The 20,758-nt window shown below is 42.0% G+C and overlaps 1 protein-coding gene across 1 annotated transcript in view; it reads left to right on the top strand.

Moving 5' to 3' along the window:
• Window positions 1-20,758, top strand: part of atxn2 (ataxin 2) — a 250,745-nt gene that overhangs the window by 47,676 nt on the left and 182,311 nt on the right. The window contains exon 3 of the mRNA XM_084323938.1: window positions 6,512-6,571. Within this exon, the coding sequence (XP_084180064.1) occupies window positions 6,512-6,571 (60 nt within the window). The remainder of the gene's footprint in view (window positions 1-6,511; window positions 6,572-20,758) is intronic.

Below are 20,758 nucleotides of genomic sequence, written 5' to 3'. Positions count from 1 at the left end.
TCAATGCTCACTTTCATGTCTTCCTCTGCTTTTCTCAGCCCGGGCCGCAGCCTTTGTCAGAGCCGCCGCTCGCAAAGAACATTTTCTGATTGGAAGGTTTCACAGAATAATTCAGGAAATAGGGGGACGCGCCACACACATACACACACACATACACATACACATACACATACACACACACGCACACACAATGTCACTCTCACCGCCAAGTCAGACTCCAGAGGAACTAGAGCATTGGCCAATACCAAAGTGTTTTTGTTTTTTTCTTAAAGGGGACATGTTGCATATCCTTTCAACTATTTCATACAAAGCTGTGTGAGATATCTGTTTGTCGAGTTTTCGGACAAACATATTTTTTTTTTATCCACTTTTTCTCCCATTTTCTATATTTTCTCCCATCCCAATTTCGTATCATCCATCGGACAAACATATTTATGGATTTATTTATTTCCTTGGAGCAACACGTTTAGACTTAATTATTTCCTTCCCTGCCTGGCAGCACCACAGCCAAGAGTAACTAACAGACTGGCCAGTACATTAGGTAATAGGTAGGCAGTAACCATATTCAGATTCAGATACCTTTTAATAAGCCATAATGTAAACATATTGGTAATTGTTTCGGCAATTAGTGTATGCATTTTTCCATAAATATGTTTTCACATAACAGACACAGGACAAAGACAGTGCAGTGAAGGATTCATAATTTGAATATATATATAAAGTGCAGAGTTCCAGGTCACTACAGACTGGGCAGTACATTAGGTAGGCAGTCTACAGAATGGGCAGTACATTAGGTAGGCAGTATTTCTGGCCTCAAAAAAGTAATGTATTAATTAAATCTTAACACTTTGGCTGCCGGAAAACGCCTAAACACGTCATTCCCGGCCATGCTCAAGTTGCCGAAGACGCTTTACAGCGTCTTTAATATCAATATTTCAAAAATCTGGGATCGGATTCATATTTCCCCTCCGCTGGCCTGAGATCCACCAGGAGGACCCACTGAGCTCTCTGGCGGTTCAGGAGCGCCATCTGGTGGCCGATCGGCGCAATCGCTTAACAGGAAGTGCCGTAGAGGTTGTGCTGGTCGGCCGTATTACTTCCGGGCACTCGCTATAGGTCCCGAGGCTCGATCTCGACACACTACATAGCGATCGATTGCCAATAACTCGATAAACAACATGATTTGGACGTATATACCATTATACAAGCTGGAGATGGACCGGGTAAATCGACATCCCATAATGGTAACATTTCTACTCTACGATGATCGCCCAACGGCGCGCGGAGACTGGGGTGAGTTTTAGCGTGTAAAATTACCGTCTTCGATACTAACTGCTATTATCAACATTTGACCCACATTAGATGATTGGTATAACGCTGCCCACGGAATTATAAACGCCCCCTAGCCCATCCGGTCAACATCAGATGACTCGTAGTAACTTCTAGAAGTAAGTCTAGTTGGAATTTTTTATATCGCACTGATTGCCATAAAACTGTATTGCATCATCAATATAATGTATTTGGGGCTATAGATCACGTTCTGGAGAAAGCTGCAGAAAGAGATGAAAACATACTTATACATTAGACCAGGGGTCGGCAATAGGCGGCCCGCGGGCCGAAATTGGCCCGCCAGCAATAATTTCTGGCCCGTCAGTTTATTTTGAGAATATGATATTTATTTTATTTTCATCATATTATTTTTATTATATGCATATGTTTTATCCATATTGAGAGTGAATAACAGGTATAGAGTGAGGTGCAATGCACCGTATACTAGGCTTGCTCAAAGTGAGGTGGACAGCGCGTGGTGCTGAAATGGGAAACACTGAAATAAAAACACCAGTTCAGTAAGACATTCAAGCTTTATCTTTACTCAATGACTGACGGCACCACACATGCATGTGAACAGTAATGCAATTAAAAACAATGCAAAAACAATGCAATTAAACTTTAAACAAAAAGAGTGCTTGAAGAAGCTCCTGAAATGACGGCGCTATAGGTATTTGAATTACGAGACATTCGGAAGTCCATTAGCTCCATTTCCAGTGCAGCCTCATCTAACAAGGTTAACTATCATAATCGATCGTCCCACTATATTCCTTTATCCGTAATTGATCAGTCTCCCCAGTTAGTAGCTAGATTAATATATTTAGCGGAAGTGTCAATAATCTATCGCGGGGGATTCCCCAATCTGGATGCGTCAGCCCCAGTCTCCTCCTTAGACCAGACCGTCTCATTTAACAAGACGAGGCTTGTTTGAGATTCAATAAGTATAATAATAAGTAAGACAACGGATAAGTTTAACGAATTCCATATAAATCGATAGTTTTAACATTAAACATTCAACATTAAACTGGTCCGTCAGATAGACGGTTGCGCGCGCGTAATGTAGGATAGACCGATAGAGAGGCGCTTTATAATACAATGGAAAAAAGACAAAGGTATAATGTTCAGTGCATGTATATGCCGTTTACAGTTTATTATGCCACCTACAGTATGCAGCTCGTTTATTTTGACAGAGTTAAATTCTTTTCACTATCATTATATTAAATTAGCCATTGTTTTTGGTTCTGGCCCGCCAAACAATGGCTTGGGGAAAAATTGGCCCGCGGCCAAACCTAATTGCCGACCCCTGCATTAGACCATACTTTACTATGAATATGTGAATGAAAACGTTTAACGTTGCTACACAATGAACAATACATATAGGACTTTGAATGGGCCCTAATAATGGCAATGTAGCAATAGAATTTAAAAAGTTATAGCCCTGCAAAGAAGGGGACTTTCTCTATAGACAAATAGAGCCGGCAACCTACGGTTGATAATGAATTTAACCCATGGCAGCCAAAGTGTTAATTTATTGCACGTATCCCACTTGTAACACCACAAGGAGCAATAACTCCGCACAGGAGCACCCATACCCCCCCCCCATCTCCTCTACAACAGGGGTTCCCAAAGTTTTCAGGCCGCGACCCCCGAAATAACAGTGTCAGAGAGCCGCAACCCCCACTATTATAGGAGGTCAAACATTTTTTTTAATATATATATATTTTTTTATAAATGGAAATGTATGGTTGAAACATGCAAACGTTCAACTTCAAACGCACATACACTAATAAGTATTGGAGGCTTTTAACCAGGGCCGGACTGGGGAAATCATTCCAGGAAATATAGTGCGAAATATAGCCCCAGTCAGGCCACTTTTTAAGCGGGGGGTCTGGGGGTCCCCCACCAGGAAATCTTTTGTTACAAATACTTAATTTCTTGCATTCTGGTGCAGGAATTCTTTTATTTGTACCCTTTAAATGCCAGTGTTTGTGATGGCATCACAAATTATTGTTAAACAGGCTAGCATATGTATGATTTAGCAACAACACTGATTTTGATGGATTTTCAGTTTTTTTGTAATGTCAGATTGAAAAAAATACTCACTCTTACCACAAGGGACTAAATTGTCCTCTTCAAAAACGCCATAAAAATATGACTGTTGAAATAATTGACCACTTTTTCTTTTATAAATCTTTTATTCAACTTCAGCCCTGATCATAACACCACATATTCATTTTATAATTCTAACCCTTTAAATGCCAGTGTGTGATGGCATAGATTTGCAATATATCAAATGCAAAGTAGATTTTTCTGGGGTGGATTATTACAGGCTATCATGTGTCAATGATTAGCAACAACACTGATTTTGATGAATTTTTTAGTTTTTTGTAAGGGTCCTGCCTCCACCAATCACATGCGGCTCCCTTTGTGTGTGTGTGTGTGTGAGCAAGAGAGCAAGAGAGAGAGAGAGAGATAGTTCTCCAACTTGTGTGAGTTGCAGTGATCTCCTGGTTGTTCCCCACCTAGGTTATCTAACTATTGCGCCGCTGCAACTACAAACACTGGCCTGGCCTGCTTCTAAGTAGTGTTGTAAAAAATATCGAAAAATCGATACATATCGATTCTGAATATTTAAAACTGTTTCGATACTCATTTCCTGCAATATCGATACTTTCTGCAGTATCGATACCAGCTGGCTTGCTCGCAGTCTTCTACCACAAGTTGTTGACAGACACTCGCTGCTGCAGAGCACGCTTGCCCCTCCTCCCCCTCAGAGACCCGCCTTCTTGTCAACAAAGCATTAAACATTAAACATTAAACCATTAACTTTAGTTTAATACATGAGACGTTGTCTACTGATGGCTCATAATATCAACAGCTGATTCGTTGTTAGTAACGTTACAGCTATTAGCTAATGTTAGCTAATCGTTCTTCCGTTAGCTTATGCTAGCTAGCTGGCCACCTTATAATTCACAATATAATTACTTCATGGAAATGGAGTAACGTTAACGGTATGTCGAGTTCATACTACACTACACATGAAGTGTTTAATTAGCAGCAATATTGTTGAAAATGTAACATTAATGCTCCGAGCATAGCTCCGCAAACCGGAAACCAGAAGCCGTCATGAAATTGTTGTCATATTGTAGTCTTTTAGTCTTATTAACTAAAAGATTTTAACCAAATAAAACCAAAAAAAAAGGGAGTAAGACATTTGTTTCACAGTTTTAGCATGATGTTTTATAGATGGCTAGGTTAAACACAGGTTTTTGTTTTTAAGGGGGGGGGGGGGGGGGTTTGATTTGATTTAGATTAGATAATTTAGTTATTATGTCTGATCTAAAGTAGGGATGCTCGATATTGGCTTTTTTACCGATACCGATATTGTCCAACTCTTAATTTCCGATACCGATATCAACCGATATCAACCGACACCGATATATGCAGGGTTTCCCCCCCAAAAAAATGGAATAATTTCAGGTAATTAACATTACATATCTCTTGTTGTGGAATTAACACAACATTATGCATACTTTTGACAATAAATCAAATCTGAATTTGTTCTTACTTGCTTGCCTGGGTAAATAAAGGTTATAGAAATGTAAAAAAAAAAAATCTTTTGAAAACCAATACCGATATTTTCTGATATCACATTTTAATGCCGATATCAGCCGATAATATCGGACATCCCTAATCTAAAGAGAAACAAAGGGTTTTAAAAGCGTTATATTTATCTTCTCTTAAAGTACCAGGGAGAAGCTGAGGAGAATCAACCAGCAACAAAAGCAAAATTTGTAAAAAAAAGTAATTATTTTTTGTATTAAAAATGTAGCATTTTCGTGGTATCGAATATTGATACTTTTCAAGGTATCATATCGAAGTTCGAAATTCCAGTATCGTGACAACACTACTAAGTTCAGTGGCCTGACTGCATTAACACTTTGGTTGCCTTGGGTTAAATTAATGATATACCATAGATTGCCAGCGCTATTTGTCTATGGAGAAAGTCCCCTTCTTTGCAGGGCTATAACTTTTTAAATTCTATTGCTACATTGCCATTATTAGGGCCCATTCAAAGTCCTATATGTATTGTTCATTGTGTAGCAACGTTAAACTTTTTCATTCACATATTCATAGTAAAGTATGGTCTAATGTATAAGTATGTTTTCATCTCTTTCTGCAGCTTTCTCCAGAACGTGATATATAGCCCCAAATGCATTATATTGATGATGAAATACAGTTTGATGGCAATCAGCGCGATATAAAAAATTCCAACTAGACGTACTTCTAGAAGTTACTACACGTCATCTGATGTTGACCGGATGGGCGAGGGGGCGTTTATAATTCCGTGGGCAGCGTTATACCAATCATCTAATGTGGGTCAAATGTTGATAAAAGCAGTTAGTATCGAAGATGGTAACGTTACACGCTGAAACTCACCCCAGTCTCCGCGCGCCGTTGGGCGATCATCGTCGAGTAGAAATTTTATCATTATGGGATATATTATTACCCGGTCCATCTCCAGCTTGTATAATGGTATATACGTCCAAATCATGTTGTTTATCGAGTTATTGGCAATCGATCGCTATGTAGTGTGACGAGCTAGAGTGCCGGAACCTATACCGAGTGCCCGGAAGTAATATGGCCGACCAGCAAAACCTCTACTGCGCTTCCTGTTAAGCGGTTGCGCCGATCGGCCACCAGATGGCGCTCCTGAACCGCCAGAGAGCTCAGTGGGTCCTGCTGGTGGATCTCAGGCCAGCGGAGGGGGAATATGAATCCGATCGCAGATTTTTGAAATATTGATATAAGGACGACGTACAGCGTCCCCCGGCAACTTTAGCATGGCCAGCAAAGACGTCTAAAGACGTGTCCCGGCAGTCAAAGTGTTAACATTTTATTGAATTTTTTTGGATATCTTTATTTTCTATTTTATTTTTGCAAATCATCTGGCGACCCACTGCCTTACAACACACCTCACCCTTGACCCCATACCCCCCCTCTCCTCCACAACACACCTCACCCCCTGACCTCATACGCCCCCCCCCCCCCCCCCTGTGTGAGATTACGTGTGAAATAAATCGGCATGGTTTTTTTTTGACGACGTGCCCCTTTAACTGGGGTTGTATTTTAGCGATGTTGAGAATCTGAAGCTGAATGTAGCATGTCTTTCTCTCCTCAGGTCATCTTCAATGGGGTCTATGCAAACATGAGGATGGTCCATGTCCTGACGTCAGTGGTGGTACGTGCACGTGCATCCCTTTCTGGAAGTTACATTTTTGCCTTAACACATTGAGTGCCACGGACGTGTTTTGTCGTTAGTTCATGCCGACCTTTGAGTGCCCCCGACGCTATATAGCGTTTGTTTGTCATTTTTTTTTATTGCCGATTTGAATTCATATTTCATCAATCGAGCCTCACGCTAGTGTTGCAGACTCTCTGAGCTCAATTGGGAAGATACCGCCCCCTATCGTCTCTCCCTGTGTAACTGCACCCCATTACTTTACACTGACGAAGGGGGGGTGGCCAGTTTCCTCATTTAACTTTTCGCTCAAGCCAACTGAAGAATCCATTGTGCTCACTGGCCAGGAAAACGCGTGGATTATGTATTTACAGTACTCAACACTAGGGCTGAACGATTAATCGATTTTTAATCGAAATCGCGATTTGAAAGGATGCAATAAAAAATCGCCAGGCCTGCAATAGTTTTTTTTTATTTAAATTTTTTTTTATTATTTAACCAGGAAGTCCCATTGAGATACAAGATCTCCTTTGCAAGGGAGACCTGGCCAAGATGACAGCAATAACATTTGCAATATATCACACAGCAATAAAATGTGCGATACATCACACAAGAACATAATAAATGTGCATGTATACAATACATCACATGTAAACACAAAGCAGAATAGTCTATGATAGTAAAAGTGTATAATACAGGGTAATACAGTAATTTTGCAGTTGGGACCCGACTACAGAAAGCAGCAACATTCTTCTTGTAGGAAGTTATGTAATACAGATTTAAATTCACCAAGAGAGACCGGGTTGTCTAAGTGGATAATGGTCCTGTAGCCCAGTGCTTCTCAAACTTTTTCTGTCAGGCCCCCCTTTGGCGGACCAAAATATTTTGGGCCCCCCCCCCTCGCCCCAACAAAATAGTCATGAAATGGGCCATGTTTAAATTTATTGAAATAACACTAATATCGTGACCTTTCAAATTGTGCAACCACTTTACAACTGTGCAATTGTGCAACAACATAACAATACAGTCCAATACACACTCAAAGACTGTGGTTTAAAAAAAATAGAGACATCTTGTAACATTGCAATACAATTCAATGGACACTCAAGACTGCTTTTTCAAAAATAGAGACATCTTGTAACATTGCAATACAATTCAAGGACACTGCTTTAAAAAAAAAAATAGATAGAAAACTTTGTGAAAAACGTGTGAAAACTTGTGAAAGAACTTAGCAATTTGTGCAAAAAAAGAGAAAATGTAAGTAAATTATGTGAGTCATCACAGCATTAGTGGCTGCAATGAGCCTGTTTTGCACTGCACATCTTTTCAAAACGAGGTTGCAGGCTTGATACTGCCACTCAAGTCATGCTCAATGTTGAGCTTAGACCTGTGCTTTGTCTTCAGTGAAGCAACAGCTGAAAATCCAATCTCACAGAGATAGGATGTGGCGAAGGGAAGAAGGATGCCCACAGCCCTCTGCCCTATGAGTGGATGCTCCCTCTCCACACCAAGCCAGAATTCACTCAGTGTCTGAGCGTCCATTGCGCGTTTGGCGAGACCCCCTTGATGTGCGCCTGTAGCCCCCTCCTTTTCCCTGCCATGGCCTGCGCACCGTCAGAGCAAAAGCCCGGTAGGTAACTGTCAATCATTTTGAAGAGCTCATCAGCTGTCGCTCTGTTTTTGACATATTTGCAAAACAGCAGATCTTCACTCAGTGACTGGGAATTTACAAAGCGAACATAGGAAATAAGCAAACAGTCTTTATTGCTGTTAAGGCAACACGCATGTCATCCTCAAGGCTCAACTTGGCCCTATATTTTGTTTTCAGAGCTGTCATGGATGAAAAGCCAGCTTCACACAGATACTGTATGTGGTGCTGAATGGTATCAACACCTTAACTGCTGCATCATGAGATACTTGGTACTCAGCACCACACTCTGAAACTAGCTCTCCAGGTGGTATCAGATGAGATTTCAAAGAGTTCTTCCAAGAGTTTGGATGGAGATGTGTCAGGAAGCTTTGTCTCAATGTTGTCTGTAAAGGTTTTTTTTATCCAGAGTAACTTGGTGATCCTTTTCTGTGTTTTATTAAATAATGATTTTCAGATTTTGAGAAATGGTATTTTCATGGAGAACAGTGCAGCTGCAACAGATAGCACTTTAGTGACAATTTTCTGTAATCCAATTTTTTTTTTTTTTTTTTTTTTATTAAATAAATCAAGGCCCCCCCTGTCATGCCTCTGCGCCCCCCCTGGGGGGCGCGCCCCCCACTTTGAGAAACACTGCTGTAGCCCATTCCATGCCCAAGGTGCGAAGCTTGAGAAAGCTGTTCCTAGCTAACCCTGCTCAAGACGGAGCACATCTGAGCTGAGTAAGGAAAGGGTGGGGGGGGGGGGGGGGGGGGAAGTAGAAAAACGTTGCACTATAAAAACGAACTAGATAGTTGATGATAATAAACATTTAACTTCATTAGCTGAAGTATTCTAAAATCATTTAAGCCATTCTCCTTTTCTGTGTGTGTGTACACGCGTCTCATCTGGTCTGACATCAGAGGAGTTTGATAGTATTTACTGAGGATTGCCAGATAATGTTGATATTTAAACACAAAAAAAATTATAATACAAAATAAATATACATGATCATGCAACATAAAAAAAATTGTTGTAGGAACAGTTTGGGAGAGGGAGGTAAGGGGTTTAAGATTGTGTGTTGTGAAGTTTAGACTTCAGAGAGGGAGAGTAAAGTACAGAAAAAAAGGTACCGTTGGGTACCGGTATCGATTCCCAGGTAAAAGGAAACATTTTCAGACTCGGTGTCCCGAACAGACCCATCGCATAGGCCAGATGCAAGCCGCATTTTACAATAAACCTCTGTGGGGCTGCTTAAAAAAAATTTTTAATCGCAAATGTAATCTCAATCGCAATATCTGTCAGAAAAATCGCAATTAGATTATTTCCCAAAATCGTGCAGCCCTACTCAACACTGTAATCAATAAGCATGATCGATATTTGGAATGGCGATCAGGAATTGGAATAATCTTTTTGGATAACATCTGATCTCTCGGGTAAGCAATTTATTTGACCAGTCTTAGGATAATCATAGCTATTTTCACAGAGATATAAGCGTTTGCCCTATGCGTGTGTGTGTCTGTGTGTGCGTGATCAGGAAATGAGAGAATCGATATTTCAGCTTTTCAAAATGCTATAAAACTGAAATGAATCGACAATGTTGACTGCAAACAAGTCATTGATAAGCGACAGGCAGATTAGACACATAGCCATAATTTAAGACAGAGATTATGCGTTCACAACGCTATCATTGAAGTGGGTGGTGGCATTTAACCATGCTTCACCATGTTAATAATGGCCGGTACTGAAAGTGTTAATGTCCCTCTTTTTCCTTTTGATTTTATTTGTCAATCTCTTCCTCTCATGCTCACTCCTCCTTCACACTCACTCCTCCTTCATGCTCACTCCTCCTTCACACTCACTCCTCCTTCACGCTAGGGCTGGGCGATATGGCAAAAAAAATTATCGCAATAACTAGGGGTGGAACGCTTCACAAAATCGACTGTTCGGTTCGTATCACGTTTTGGGGTCACGGTTTTCGGTTCAATATACGTTGTTTTTTTATTTTAAAAAAAATGTAACACTCAAAAATCTAAACATGCTTCTCATTTATTAAAAAAAATTATAATAAAAAAAGGCAGTGAAAGAAAAAAACCGAAGTATGTTGTGAAGTTAACTTTGAACCTCGGTTGTCAAGCCGCGTCAATGTTGTGTATGCATCTGGGTAGGCATCACAACGGTGTTCACTGTGCCTTTAAGACAGCACAGTGGTTTCAAGTTTCTTTAATAGTTGTCATACAGAAGTACAGAATACTTTCATACAAAATGCTTCTTACTGTTACGCTCTTACGACAGGGCTGTAAAGTACCATCAAGTGTTGTGGTAACGTCAGTTGGGTTGGTGTGTTGTGCACTGGTTGAGCATGCAATAAAACATCTAACGTTACGTCGTAGTCCGGTGCGTTTTTGGGAAACATTATAGTCGATATAATGTCAATTTAGGGTCAGAGGTGAAACATCACCCTTCCTGATCAATACAATGGGTGTGCCCCAGGGATCAATCTTCGGGCCTCTCCTATTTAGTTTATTTATAAATGATCTTCCATCTGTTTGCGCAGAGTGCGAAATTCAAATGTATGCCGATGACACTGTTATTTATATCCATGCAAATACCAAAGAACTGGCAGCTGTCAACTAAACGCTGCAATGGTGAATGTCAGCAACTGGCTCACAGAGTCAACTATGTCTTAATGTGAAGAAGACAGTTTGTATGTACTCACAAAAGCCAATCCAACATCTGATAATCGTGGAGTGTTTGTTGCTGGAGAGCCAATTCAAGTAGTCTCACAATTTAAATATCTTGGTATTATCCTTGACTCTACATTATCATTAAAAAAGCAGGTAAAAAGAGTAACCCAGACTGCCAAATACAATTTGCCCTTCTTTATATGAATGCAATGATCATTTCCCATCTCATGTACTGTATGACTAGCTGGACCCATGCAAAAAACACAACCATGACACCCATTCTCTCTCTGTATAAACAGGCCCTCAAGGTGCTGGACCGAAAACCATATACTTATCACCACTGTAGGGCTGTCTTAAATGCTTCGAAGCTTCGAACGTTCGATTCGATGGCACAAGCTTCGAACATTAAAAAAAAAAACGAAGTAAAAAAAAAAATTTTTTCAAATTTTTTTTTCTATTTTTTTTTTTTTTACTTCGATTTGTGTGTGTGTGTAGGTGTGTGTGTGTGTGTGTGTGTGTGAACTACCCATCCCAGTTAGGACAGCCGAATCCCGTCCAATCTTTCGCCGTCGACTAAAGACTCACTTCTTCAACCATTATCTGAAATGATAAAAAAAAAAAAAAAAATCTAACCGTGACTAACCTTACTGTCATGCACTTGTCCTAATAAACTAACCTACACTGTAACACGCAACACTTTGATGAACATTGTTACTCAGCTGATAGAGTTGTACCCTTCTTGCTGTCTTGTCGTACAGAACTTGTAAGTCGCTTTGGATAAAAGCGTCAGCTAAATGACTAAATGTAAGTGTGTGTGTGTGTAGGTGTGTGTGTGTGTGTGTGTGCGCGCACCTTGTAGAATTCCACACATAAGAAAGAAAGATACTGGGATGAATAAACAAAATAGGAAATAAAATGTAGAAATGCATGCAATACATAAATAAATATGAATCTCCATATATGAAATATAACATTTAGATAAGGTGCTACTGAGATGTTTTGGTGAGTTCTTTGTTTTTTTGTGGAAGTTGCCCTTCTTAAAATGCATGAACATTCACTGATAATTGGTCTGTAGTGGAGTCTACATTGCCGGACCATGTAGAATCCGGACCTTGTAGACTGACATAATTCTGTGCATAGTTTAGTCTACACAGGCCATATTTCAAATAATCAAAATCTTACTTCATTCATCTTAAACATTCTTGATTTGGGGGATTGGTAGTTCCCATGAAATCTGAAGTTGTTCAAACGACAACAGCGATCCACCTTGAATTAAATCACACAGCCGAGTGAAACCTTGTTGGATGCGTCAGTCACGAAAGGGGCTACTTAATTAATTAATCCAACCCACTTTATTTATAGAGCACATTTAAAAACAACAACGTTTACGAAAGTGCTGTACAAGTCCCACAACATAAGATAAATAAAAAATAAATAAAAAAATTAATTTTTTTTTTTTTTTTTTTTCTATTTTTTTTTCGAAGCTTCGAATTAAAATCGAAGCTTGGCCCCGAAGCTTCGATTGCCAAAAAAATCTTCGAAGGTCAGCCCTACACCACTGTCACATTCTCAACAAGTACAGAATCCTCAGCTGGGAAAACCTCACAAAATACACTGATGCCTGCCTACTATTCAAGATCTTAAATGGCAAGCCCCCCCCACCCCTCTCTATTTTTATCAAACAAAAAACATCTTATAATAAGTCCACAAGATCTACCCAGAGAGGGGACTGTACTGTGCCGTTTAGGTCCAGCTCCTTCAGTCAGTCCTGTTTTGTAGTCAGATCCACTCAGTTCTGGAACACCCTACCAACTGAAATAAGACACTGTGCTACCTACCACACCTTTACAAAAAAACTCAAGACCTGGTTATTAACCAATCAAACATGTAATCACTTTTAATCATCTTATTGTGTATTTTATTATTGCTTTTATTATTATGTTGTAAATACTGTGTTGCACTGTTAATGTTTCTTATATATTATATTGTCGGTCTCATAATATCTTGCCAAAAGGACTACAGTTGTGAATTAGCCAGCTGGCTAAAACTGACACATTTACAGAAATGTTTATTAATGTGTACTGTCCTTTAAAAAAAAAAAAAAATGAAACTGAATATAACAGATACACCTAGCTAACATGGGGCTGGCTGCTTTGAGCACACACACACACACACACACGCACACACACACAGGGCTAACGTTAGCTAGCAAGCAGCTATATAGCTCAAATGCTAACTAGACGCTAACTACTGTATACAGTTCCAATAGACTAACATTACACCTCTTTGATTTAAATGTGTCCTTAGTAGGGATGGGAATCGAAAACCGGTTCCCGTTGGGAACCGGTTCCTAATTGGCCGATGCCTGGAACCGTGTGGCTCCCGTGACTTTCGATTCCCTTATCGCTGCCAGGTTTTTCCTACAGTTGCGCAATAACGTTAGCATGTAGCCATGGCAGACTATTTGATTCCTTAAGGGCTCGAAATTGCCTGGGTTTTGGTAATATGCTCCCGAAATGCTCCCGCTGTTTGGCTACTTCTATGTGCAGTGAAAACTACTTGAATGCTTTAGAACCTAGTCATTGATTTAGTTCAGGGTGAGCTGAAATTAGCCGCGTAGCTAACGCTAGCTAACGCTATTTAATCAAGCTCACAAAGAGAGATAAACAGCTGACAGCGGATAGTACAGGTACAAATACAATAAAACAGCAGGTGGGGGCTGTTGTGTAAACCTTGTACTCTTTAGTTCACATATAATAAGAGACGGAGTGTTTGTTTACTAGTCTGTACACTGTAAGCCAGGAAGTACCGTGGTGGTGCAACATACAAATGTGTCAGTGTAGCAACACAAGCCAATACCTTATAGGACAGGGGCCCGGGGAGGGAGCTCTGTGTGTGTGTGTGTGAGACAGAAGTCAGAGGAATAACGACCTGTTATTCAATAGATTAAATTAGTTTAAGAATAAAAAAATAAATACATTTTAAGAGAATCTCAAATACATTATTTTATTTAAGTGTAGGCTATAGTTAATGTTTTATTTTTTACAGTTTTTGTATTTTTCTGACATGGGGGCTCAACAATAAATGACAATCAGAAATGTCAAGTTGCATGTTGTTATTCTAACCAGCTTAGACCACTACGCTCTGCATCTTCTGGCCGCCTCAGACCTACTCCTATCCAAGCTCCGGGAGGGTCATCAAAGAGAAGTCGCCTATTCTCTTGCCCCACAATGGTGGAATGAACTACCCACCCCAGTTAGGACAGCCGAATCACGTCCAATCTTTCGCCGTCGACTAAAGACGCACTTCTTCAACCATTATCTGAATTAAAAAAAAAAATCTAACCCTAACTAACCGTACTGTCATGCACTTGTCCTAATAAACTAACCTACACTGTAGCACTCAACACTTTGATGAACATTGTTGCTCAGCTGATAGAGTTGTGCCCTTCCTGATGGCTTGTCGTACAGAACTTGTAAGTCGCTTTGGATAAAAGCGTCAGCTAAATGACTAAATGTAAATGTAAATGTAGTTCTGTTGCATTTCCAATTTATTTATGTAAATTATAAATTGATCAGGTATCGATAAGGGAATCGATAAAGAATCTAATCGATAAGCAGAATCGATAATGGAATCGTATCGATAAAATCAATTCCCATCCCTAGTCCTTAGTAACTTATACTCGAGGGTTGTACTAGGGTTGGATGCAGTTCCCTGTTGGTCAGTCTGTCTTTCATCTTCTGCTGTGTTTAACGTTATCTGTTTGCGAGTGCTCCCTTGACTGATGCAGGAACTTTTATTAAACATTCTATATGTTCGTGGGTTGGCCAGTACTGCAGGAACTTTTATTAAACATTCTATGTTCGTGGGTTGGCCATTACTGCGGGAACTTTTATTAAACATTATATGTCCGCGGGTCTTGTGCAGTGCTCTCGTGGCACTGTCAACTAAAGCGAGCACTCAGAAGACGCGCACCGTTTGCCAGTGACCGTGATTGCAGAATGTTTTTGTTTTGTTTACTCGCCAGTGTGGCGAGTGGTCTTCATGAATCACTCGCCAAACATAAAAAATACTCTCATTTGGCGAGTAAAGTGGCCTAATTTCCTCCCCTGTCAACAATGTTTAAATTCCCTGATTGTCAGTTCTTAACACATCCAGCGCCGGAAACGCTTTCCAGTGTTATTGCCCGCCATGCGTTGTCTGCCAAGATCGCTGTACAGTGATTTTGAGATCAATATTTAATTTTTTCGCCATGGCATTCATAATTCTTCCACCCAACCCCCGATGCTCTAGCTGGACCCTAGATGTGACTGCAACGGCTCAATACCGCCGCCTGGTGGATGGTCGGGCGAGTTACACTCTCGCAAAAACCGGAAGTGCCATCGGTGCATCGAGGAAAGTCCTCCGGCAGTCACATCTCGTTACGGGACTCCCGACAGACACTATAGTACATATGGATCACTTTCTAAACTTAATAATCAATATGATTTCGGCGTTTATTGCGCCATATTAGCTGGCTGACTACCATAGTTCAACATGCGTTGTGTTGTACAAACTGCTAACGTTATGGCAAGATGTGTGTAGGCCTATGTAATGTTAATGGCTATGTTTTTAAAGTCGTAATGAAGATTGATTTATATTGCGCTTGCCATTTACACAAACTGACTAGCACCTGCAGTGCTGCTGCTGCTGCTGCAGCCAGCGCTCACCTCTCCCGGCTCCGTGCCAAATTAATTTAAATTTTTCTTTTTATTTGCGCATCATCTGAACCGTACGATACACAGACGCCCCGAACCGTGGAGGTCGTACCGAACGGTACAACGGTTCGAATGCGTATCGTTCCACCCCTAGCGATAACGATATCGATAACAATATCATATCACTCGTTATTACATGGCGTTTTCACATTCGCCGAAATGCTTGCTTGTGATTGGTCAATAGCGCGCGTCAGAGGTCCGATATTACACAATAATGACCGCTGTGGGACAATAATGACCGCTGTGCGCAGCTGTTCGCAATCAAGCCCACTGACATCAGTGCAATCAGACACTGCCGGCTGCCGGGGAAGCTGCTGGGGGGCGGAGCGACGAGCACAATTATTTTGTGACAATGACCTCGTAGCTATACATTATCCCTTACATATTCGATATTATCGATACTATAAAAAAAATGTACTTTTTTGTTTGTTTATTTTGCAGCAATTCTTTGTCGTTGCCGCCATCTTTAGTGTTACATCCCCTCACACTCCAGTTCTCAGGCTGCAGCTGGTTTGAAAGCGAAAGTAAACCGGCTTCTCTGCTGGCTGTGGCTCCAGGGGAGTTGAACAGTTCTGGCTCTGCTAGTTTCTTTTCTATCTTTTGGTGCTTTTTTGGTGGACAGACCACCGCACATGTGCACCGTGACTCGTGACTGGAGACTAGCTCTGCTAGCACACATAGCCTACTGTGTACAGACTGTTTCAAACTTTTTATTTATTTTTTTAATCCACTTTTTCTCCCATTTTCTATTTTTCTCCCATCCCAATTTCGTATCATCCAATTCAACCCTCCCCTGTCTCGAACACTGTTTCTTGCCTCCCACAACCCGGCTGCAATGTGGACTAAGTCATACATAGCACGAGTCGGAGCATGTGAGCGGATCGGAGCGTGAGCGGAGCGGGTGGTTTTGACGTGAGCGGCTGAGTGGGTTTTAAAACGGGTCGGCGCGACGTCCGGAGCGAGAGTTCTCCTCCGCTCCAATCCACTCCGGGCCGCTCACAGTGGTTTAACACTGATGTAATATACATGTAGTACAATGCCAAAGCAACAGATGGCGATGTACAAACATGAAGGCCATTTTCAACCAATGAGAAGGGTGAACCTGTGTATATGACGCCATTGTTGTTGTCGTTAGCTTACATGCTAACGTTAATGGCAGCGACCATAGCATTGTGGCTAGGCTAGCTATCATCGCTTAGTAGAGCTAGTGAATGGATAAACAACGTTATTTAACATTGCAGAATGGGTACAATTACAATACGGCTCAATACAAACAATTGTTAACTCTTTAAATGCCATGCCTGGTTTTCCATTTTACCGCTTGAATGCCACCATCCGCGCCAATGTTAACGTTAATATCGCCTAATCTATGTTTTAAATTATGGCTATGTGTCTAATCTGCCCATCGCATTATCAAAGACTATGTTCCAGACAGTGCTGTGAAGGCAGATTGTTTTTTTATCGCGTCGTTGCCGTTTCAGAGCAGTTAGAAAAGCCCCCGTTTTGATATAAAAAACAACTCATTCTGGAGCATTCTATGAAAATCGTCTTTTAGTGGAATATTCCACAACGTTGATATTCGTCGGCCTTTTTATGAATCGTTTTCAAATAAACGCTAGATGATCAATATTATACGTGCACGGACGCACATTACGGCCGCGCGCGGACAATCGCCTTGTTGATTTCCTCTCGGACTTTTACAGTGAAAACGAAAGAAGAGATTTCACAAAACAGCTTATAACTTCATCAAAATTACTCTGATTATCCTACCACTGATAACATAGAGTCCTTACCTGACATCAGATGGTATCCAACTGGTATATTCCAATTCCTGATCACCATTCGAAAAAATCGATACGTGTATGGATCCAACGCGACACAGTGGTTCTCCATGATCCGCGGAGATCTGAGGCTCCAGAATGAACTCTAGTAACCCCGGCTGGATCAGTGAACTGGAAAATGTGGAGTACCGGATTTTTTTCCCCATTTATTTTCATTGAGTCCATTCCAAAATCACTTATGTCATCTGGGAGACGACAGGGGGCGCTTTTTTCCACAGTGATCACCGGCGCAGCTCGGCAATACTCGGGTAGGCTCGGGTGATGCAATAATTTTTCAGATCGCAAAAAAAAATAAATAAAAAAAATTCCGAGAAATCTCGTGAGTGGCTAGCAACCACCTATAAAAAAACACGAGAAATCTCGTGAGTGGCACTGAAAGAGTTAAGGGGCCCAGGGGGTGTAGACTGTTGTAGTTTGGTAAAATCAAGCTAATTTACATCATGCTCCCAAAAAATAAAATAAAAAATCTGCCGAGCGATGTGGAGCGGGGAGCGCTCGATTCAAGGTGAGCGGTGAGCGAGCGGAGAGCGACTTGGGGGCGGGGTCAACATGAGCGATTAGCGGAGCGGAACAAGCCGTCTAGAGCGAAGAGCGGATTTCTCGCCCGCGCCGATCCGCTCGCATGCACTGGCACGAGTCCCCTCTGATACTCAAGGTAACAGCAGTCGCAACTTTTCACCTGCGCGGCACGATCTTTCAGCGTCAGGGGTCTGCGCTTTGGATCGCTTCCTGATTTTGATCCACTTTTTCTCCCATTTTTCTATATTTTCTCCCATCCCAATTTCGTATCATCCAATTCAACCCTCCCCTGTCACGAACGCTGTTTCTTGCCTCCCACAAGCCGGCTGCAATGTGGACTAAGTCATACATAGCACAAGTCCCCTCCGGTACTTGAGGTAACAGCAGTCGCATCTTTTCACCTGCACAGCTCGATCTCTCAGTGGCGAGGAGTAACGCGTGGGAGGCTCACGCTGCCCCCGACACTTCCTGATTCTACTGCGCAGGCGCACCAACCGACCTGTAGGAGTCGCTGTCCACAATGCTCGATCCCCACCCATCAGTTTCCCACCCCCTAATACGGCCAATGTGTATTAGTACGGACGACCAGCTAAACTGAAAGCAAATGTGGAGCGCTGGGCTCGAACAGGCAAGCCCAGCGTCTCCAGATTTCGTGGCGAGCGCCTTGCCCACTACGCCACGTAGCCGCCCTTGGATTGCTTCCTGATTCTACTGCGCAGGCGCACCAACCGACCTGTAGGAGTCGCTGTCCACAACGCCTGATCCCCACCCATCAGTTTCCCACCCCCTAATACTGCCTATGTGTATTAGTACGGACGACCAGCTAAACTGAAAGCAATGTGGAGCGCTGGGCTCGAACAGGCGAACCCAGCGTCTCCAGTATTCGTGGTGAGCGCCTTGCCCACTGCGCCACGTAGCCGCCACTGAAACATATATATTACTATTGCTATTGATAAATCTAGGTAACGTGAATGCCACAAAACGAATGCCTTTTGTTAATCAACGTTATTTACGCGACAAGCAGTGTGCTGTTGTTGTTGTTGGTGGTGTTGTTTTGTGTGTGCTTGCGCCGCTCGTTTTCTGATAAATGTATGAATGTTGATAAATCTAGGTAACGTTAATGCCACAAAACGAATGACTTTGTTAATCGGAACGTTATTTGCGTTATCAATTGTTTTTAAGCTCAATAAACGTCTTTCTCCCATTTGTCCGGGAGATCTCTGGGTAACAGTACTGTATATTTGCATATCATATGTCACAAATGTAACATTACTATGTAGTATGTCATGTATGTCACTATGAATTGAAAACGGGGGACCCTGATGTAAACAAGACGAACGTCTTTCTCTGGTCTGCATCCCCTTAACAATTGTGTGTATTGAGCTGTACTGTATTGTACCCATTTTGCAATCTGTTAAATATTGATTGATTGTTATTAACAGATTGCAGAATGGGTACAATTACAATACGGCTCAATACAAACAATTGTTAAGGGGCCCAGGGGGTGTAGACTGTTGTAGTTTGGTAAAATCAAGCAAATTTACATCATGCTCCCAAAAAATAAAATAAAAAATCTGCCGAGCGATGTGGAGCGGGGAGCGCTCGATTCAAGGTGAGCGGTGAGCGAGCGGAGAGCGACTTGGGGGCGGGGTCAACATGAGCGATTAGCGGAGTGGAACAAGCCGTCTAGAGCGAAGAGCGGATTTCTCGCCCGCGCCGATCCGCTCGCATGCACTGGCACGAGTCCCCTCTGATACTCAAGGTAACAGCAGTCGCATCTTTTCACCTGCGCGGCACGATCTTTCAGCGTCAGGGGTCTGCGCTTTGGATCGCTTCCTGATTCTACTGCGCAGGCGCACCAACCGACCTGTAGGAGTCGCTGTCCACAACGCCTGATCCCCACCCATCAGTTTCCCACCCCCTAATACTGCCTATGTGTATTAGTACGGACGACCAGCTAAACTGAAAGCAATGTCGAGCGCTGGGCTCGAACAGGCGAACCCAGCGTCTCCAGTATTCGTGGTGAGCGCCTTGCCCACTACGCCACGTAGCCGCCACTGAAACATATATATTACTATTGATAAATCTAGGTAACGTGAATGCCACAAAACGAATGCCTTTTGTTAACACTTTGACTGCCATGAAACGTCTTTTCACGTCATTGCTGGCCATGCTCAAGTTGCCGGGGGACGCTGTACAGCGTCCTTATATCAATATTTCAAAAATCTGCGATCGGATTCATTTGTCCCCTCCGCTGGCCTGAGATCCACCAGCAGGACCCACTGAGCTCTCTGGCGGTTCAGGAGCGCCATCTGGTGGCCGATCGGCGCAATCGCCAAACAGGATGTTGAATAGAGGTTGTCCTAGACGACCGTAGTTAGGCCTGCCGCGATAAGCAATAAATCGATTAATTGCCGCGATAATTTAAATGAATGCAATGATTTTGACGGACGCGATTAATTGCCATTTGCGCGTTTGTTTTAATGAGGCGGAACCAGTGCCCCTTGTCAGTCACTGTCCGTGTCAGGATCGGCTGCAGCTGGAAGCATCTCGTCCGTGTTGGGAGGCGGGCCGCTGGCTTTACTACAGCACAGCACAGGAGCTCCGTGGGGCAACACCACATAGCTTAACTACATTTCTCAATAGTGTTGCTCCTTTTAACCAAGTAGCGTTATTTGTAGTGTAACGTTAGAATAACACAGAATAACGTTAATACAATTACATGCATCATTGTTTACAATGAACGGGTGGGGCTA

Source organism: Notolepis coatsorum (assembly GCF_963971535.1).
Source record: "Notolepis coatsorum genome assembly, chromosome: 10".
In the NCBI taxonomy this organism is placed as follows: Eukaryota; Metazoa; Chordata; class Actinopteri; order Aulopiformes; family Paralepididae; genus Notolepis; species Notolepis coatsorum.
This window is presented reverse-complemented; position numbering and strand designations above follow the sequence as displayed.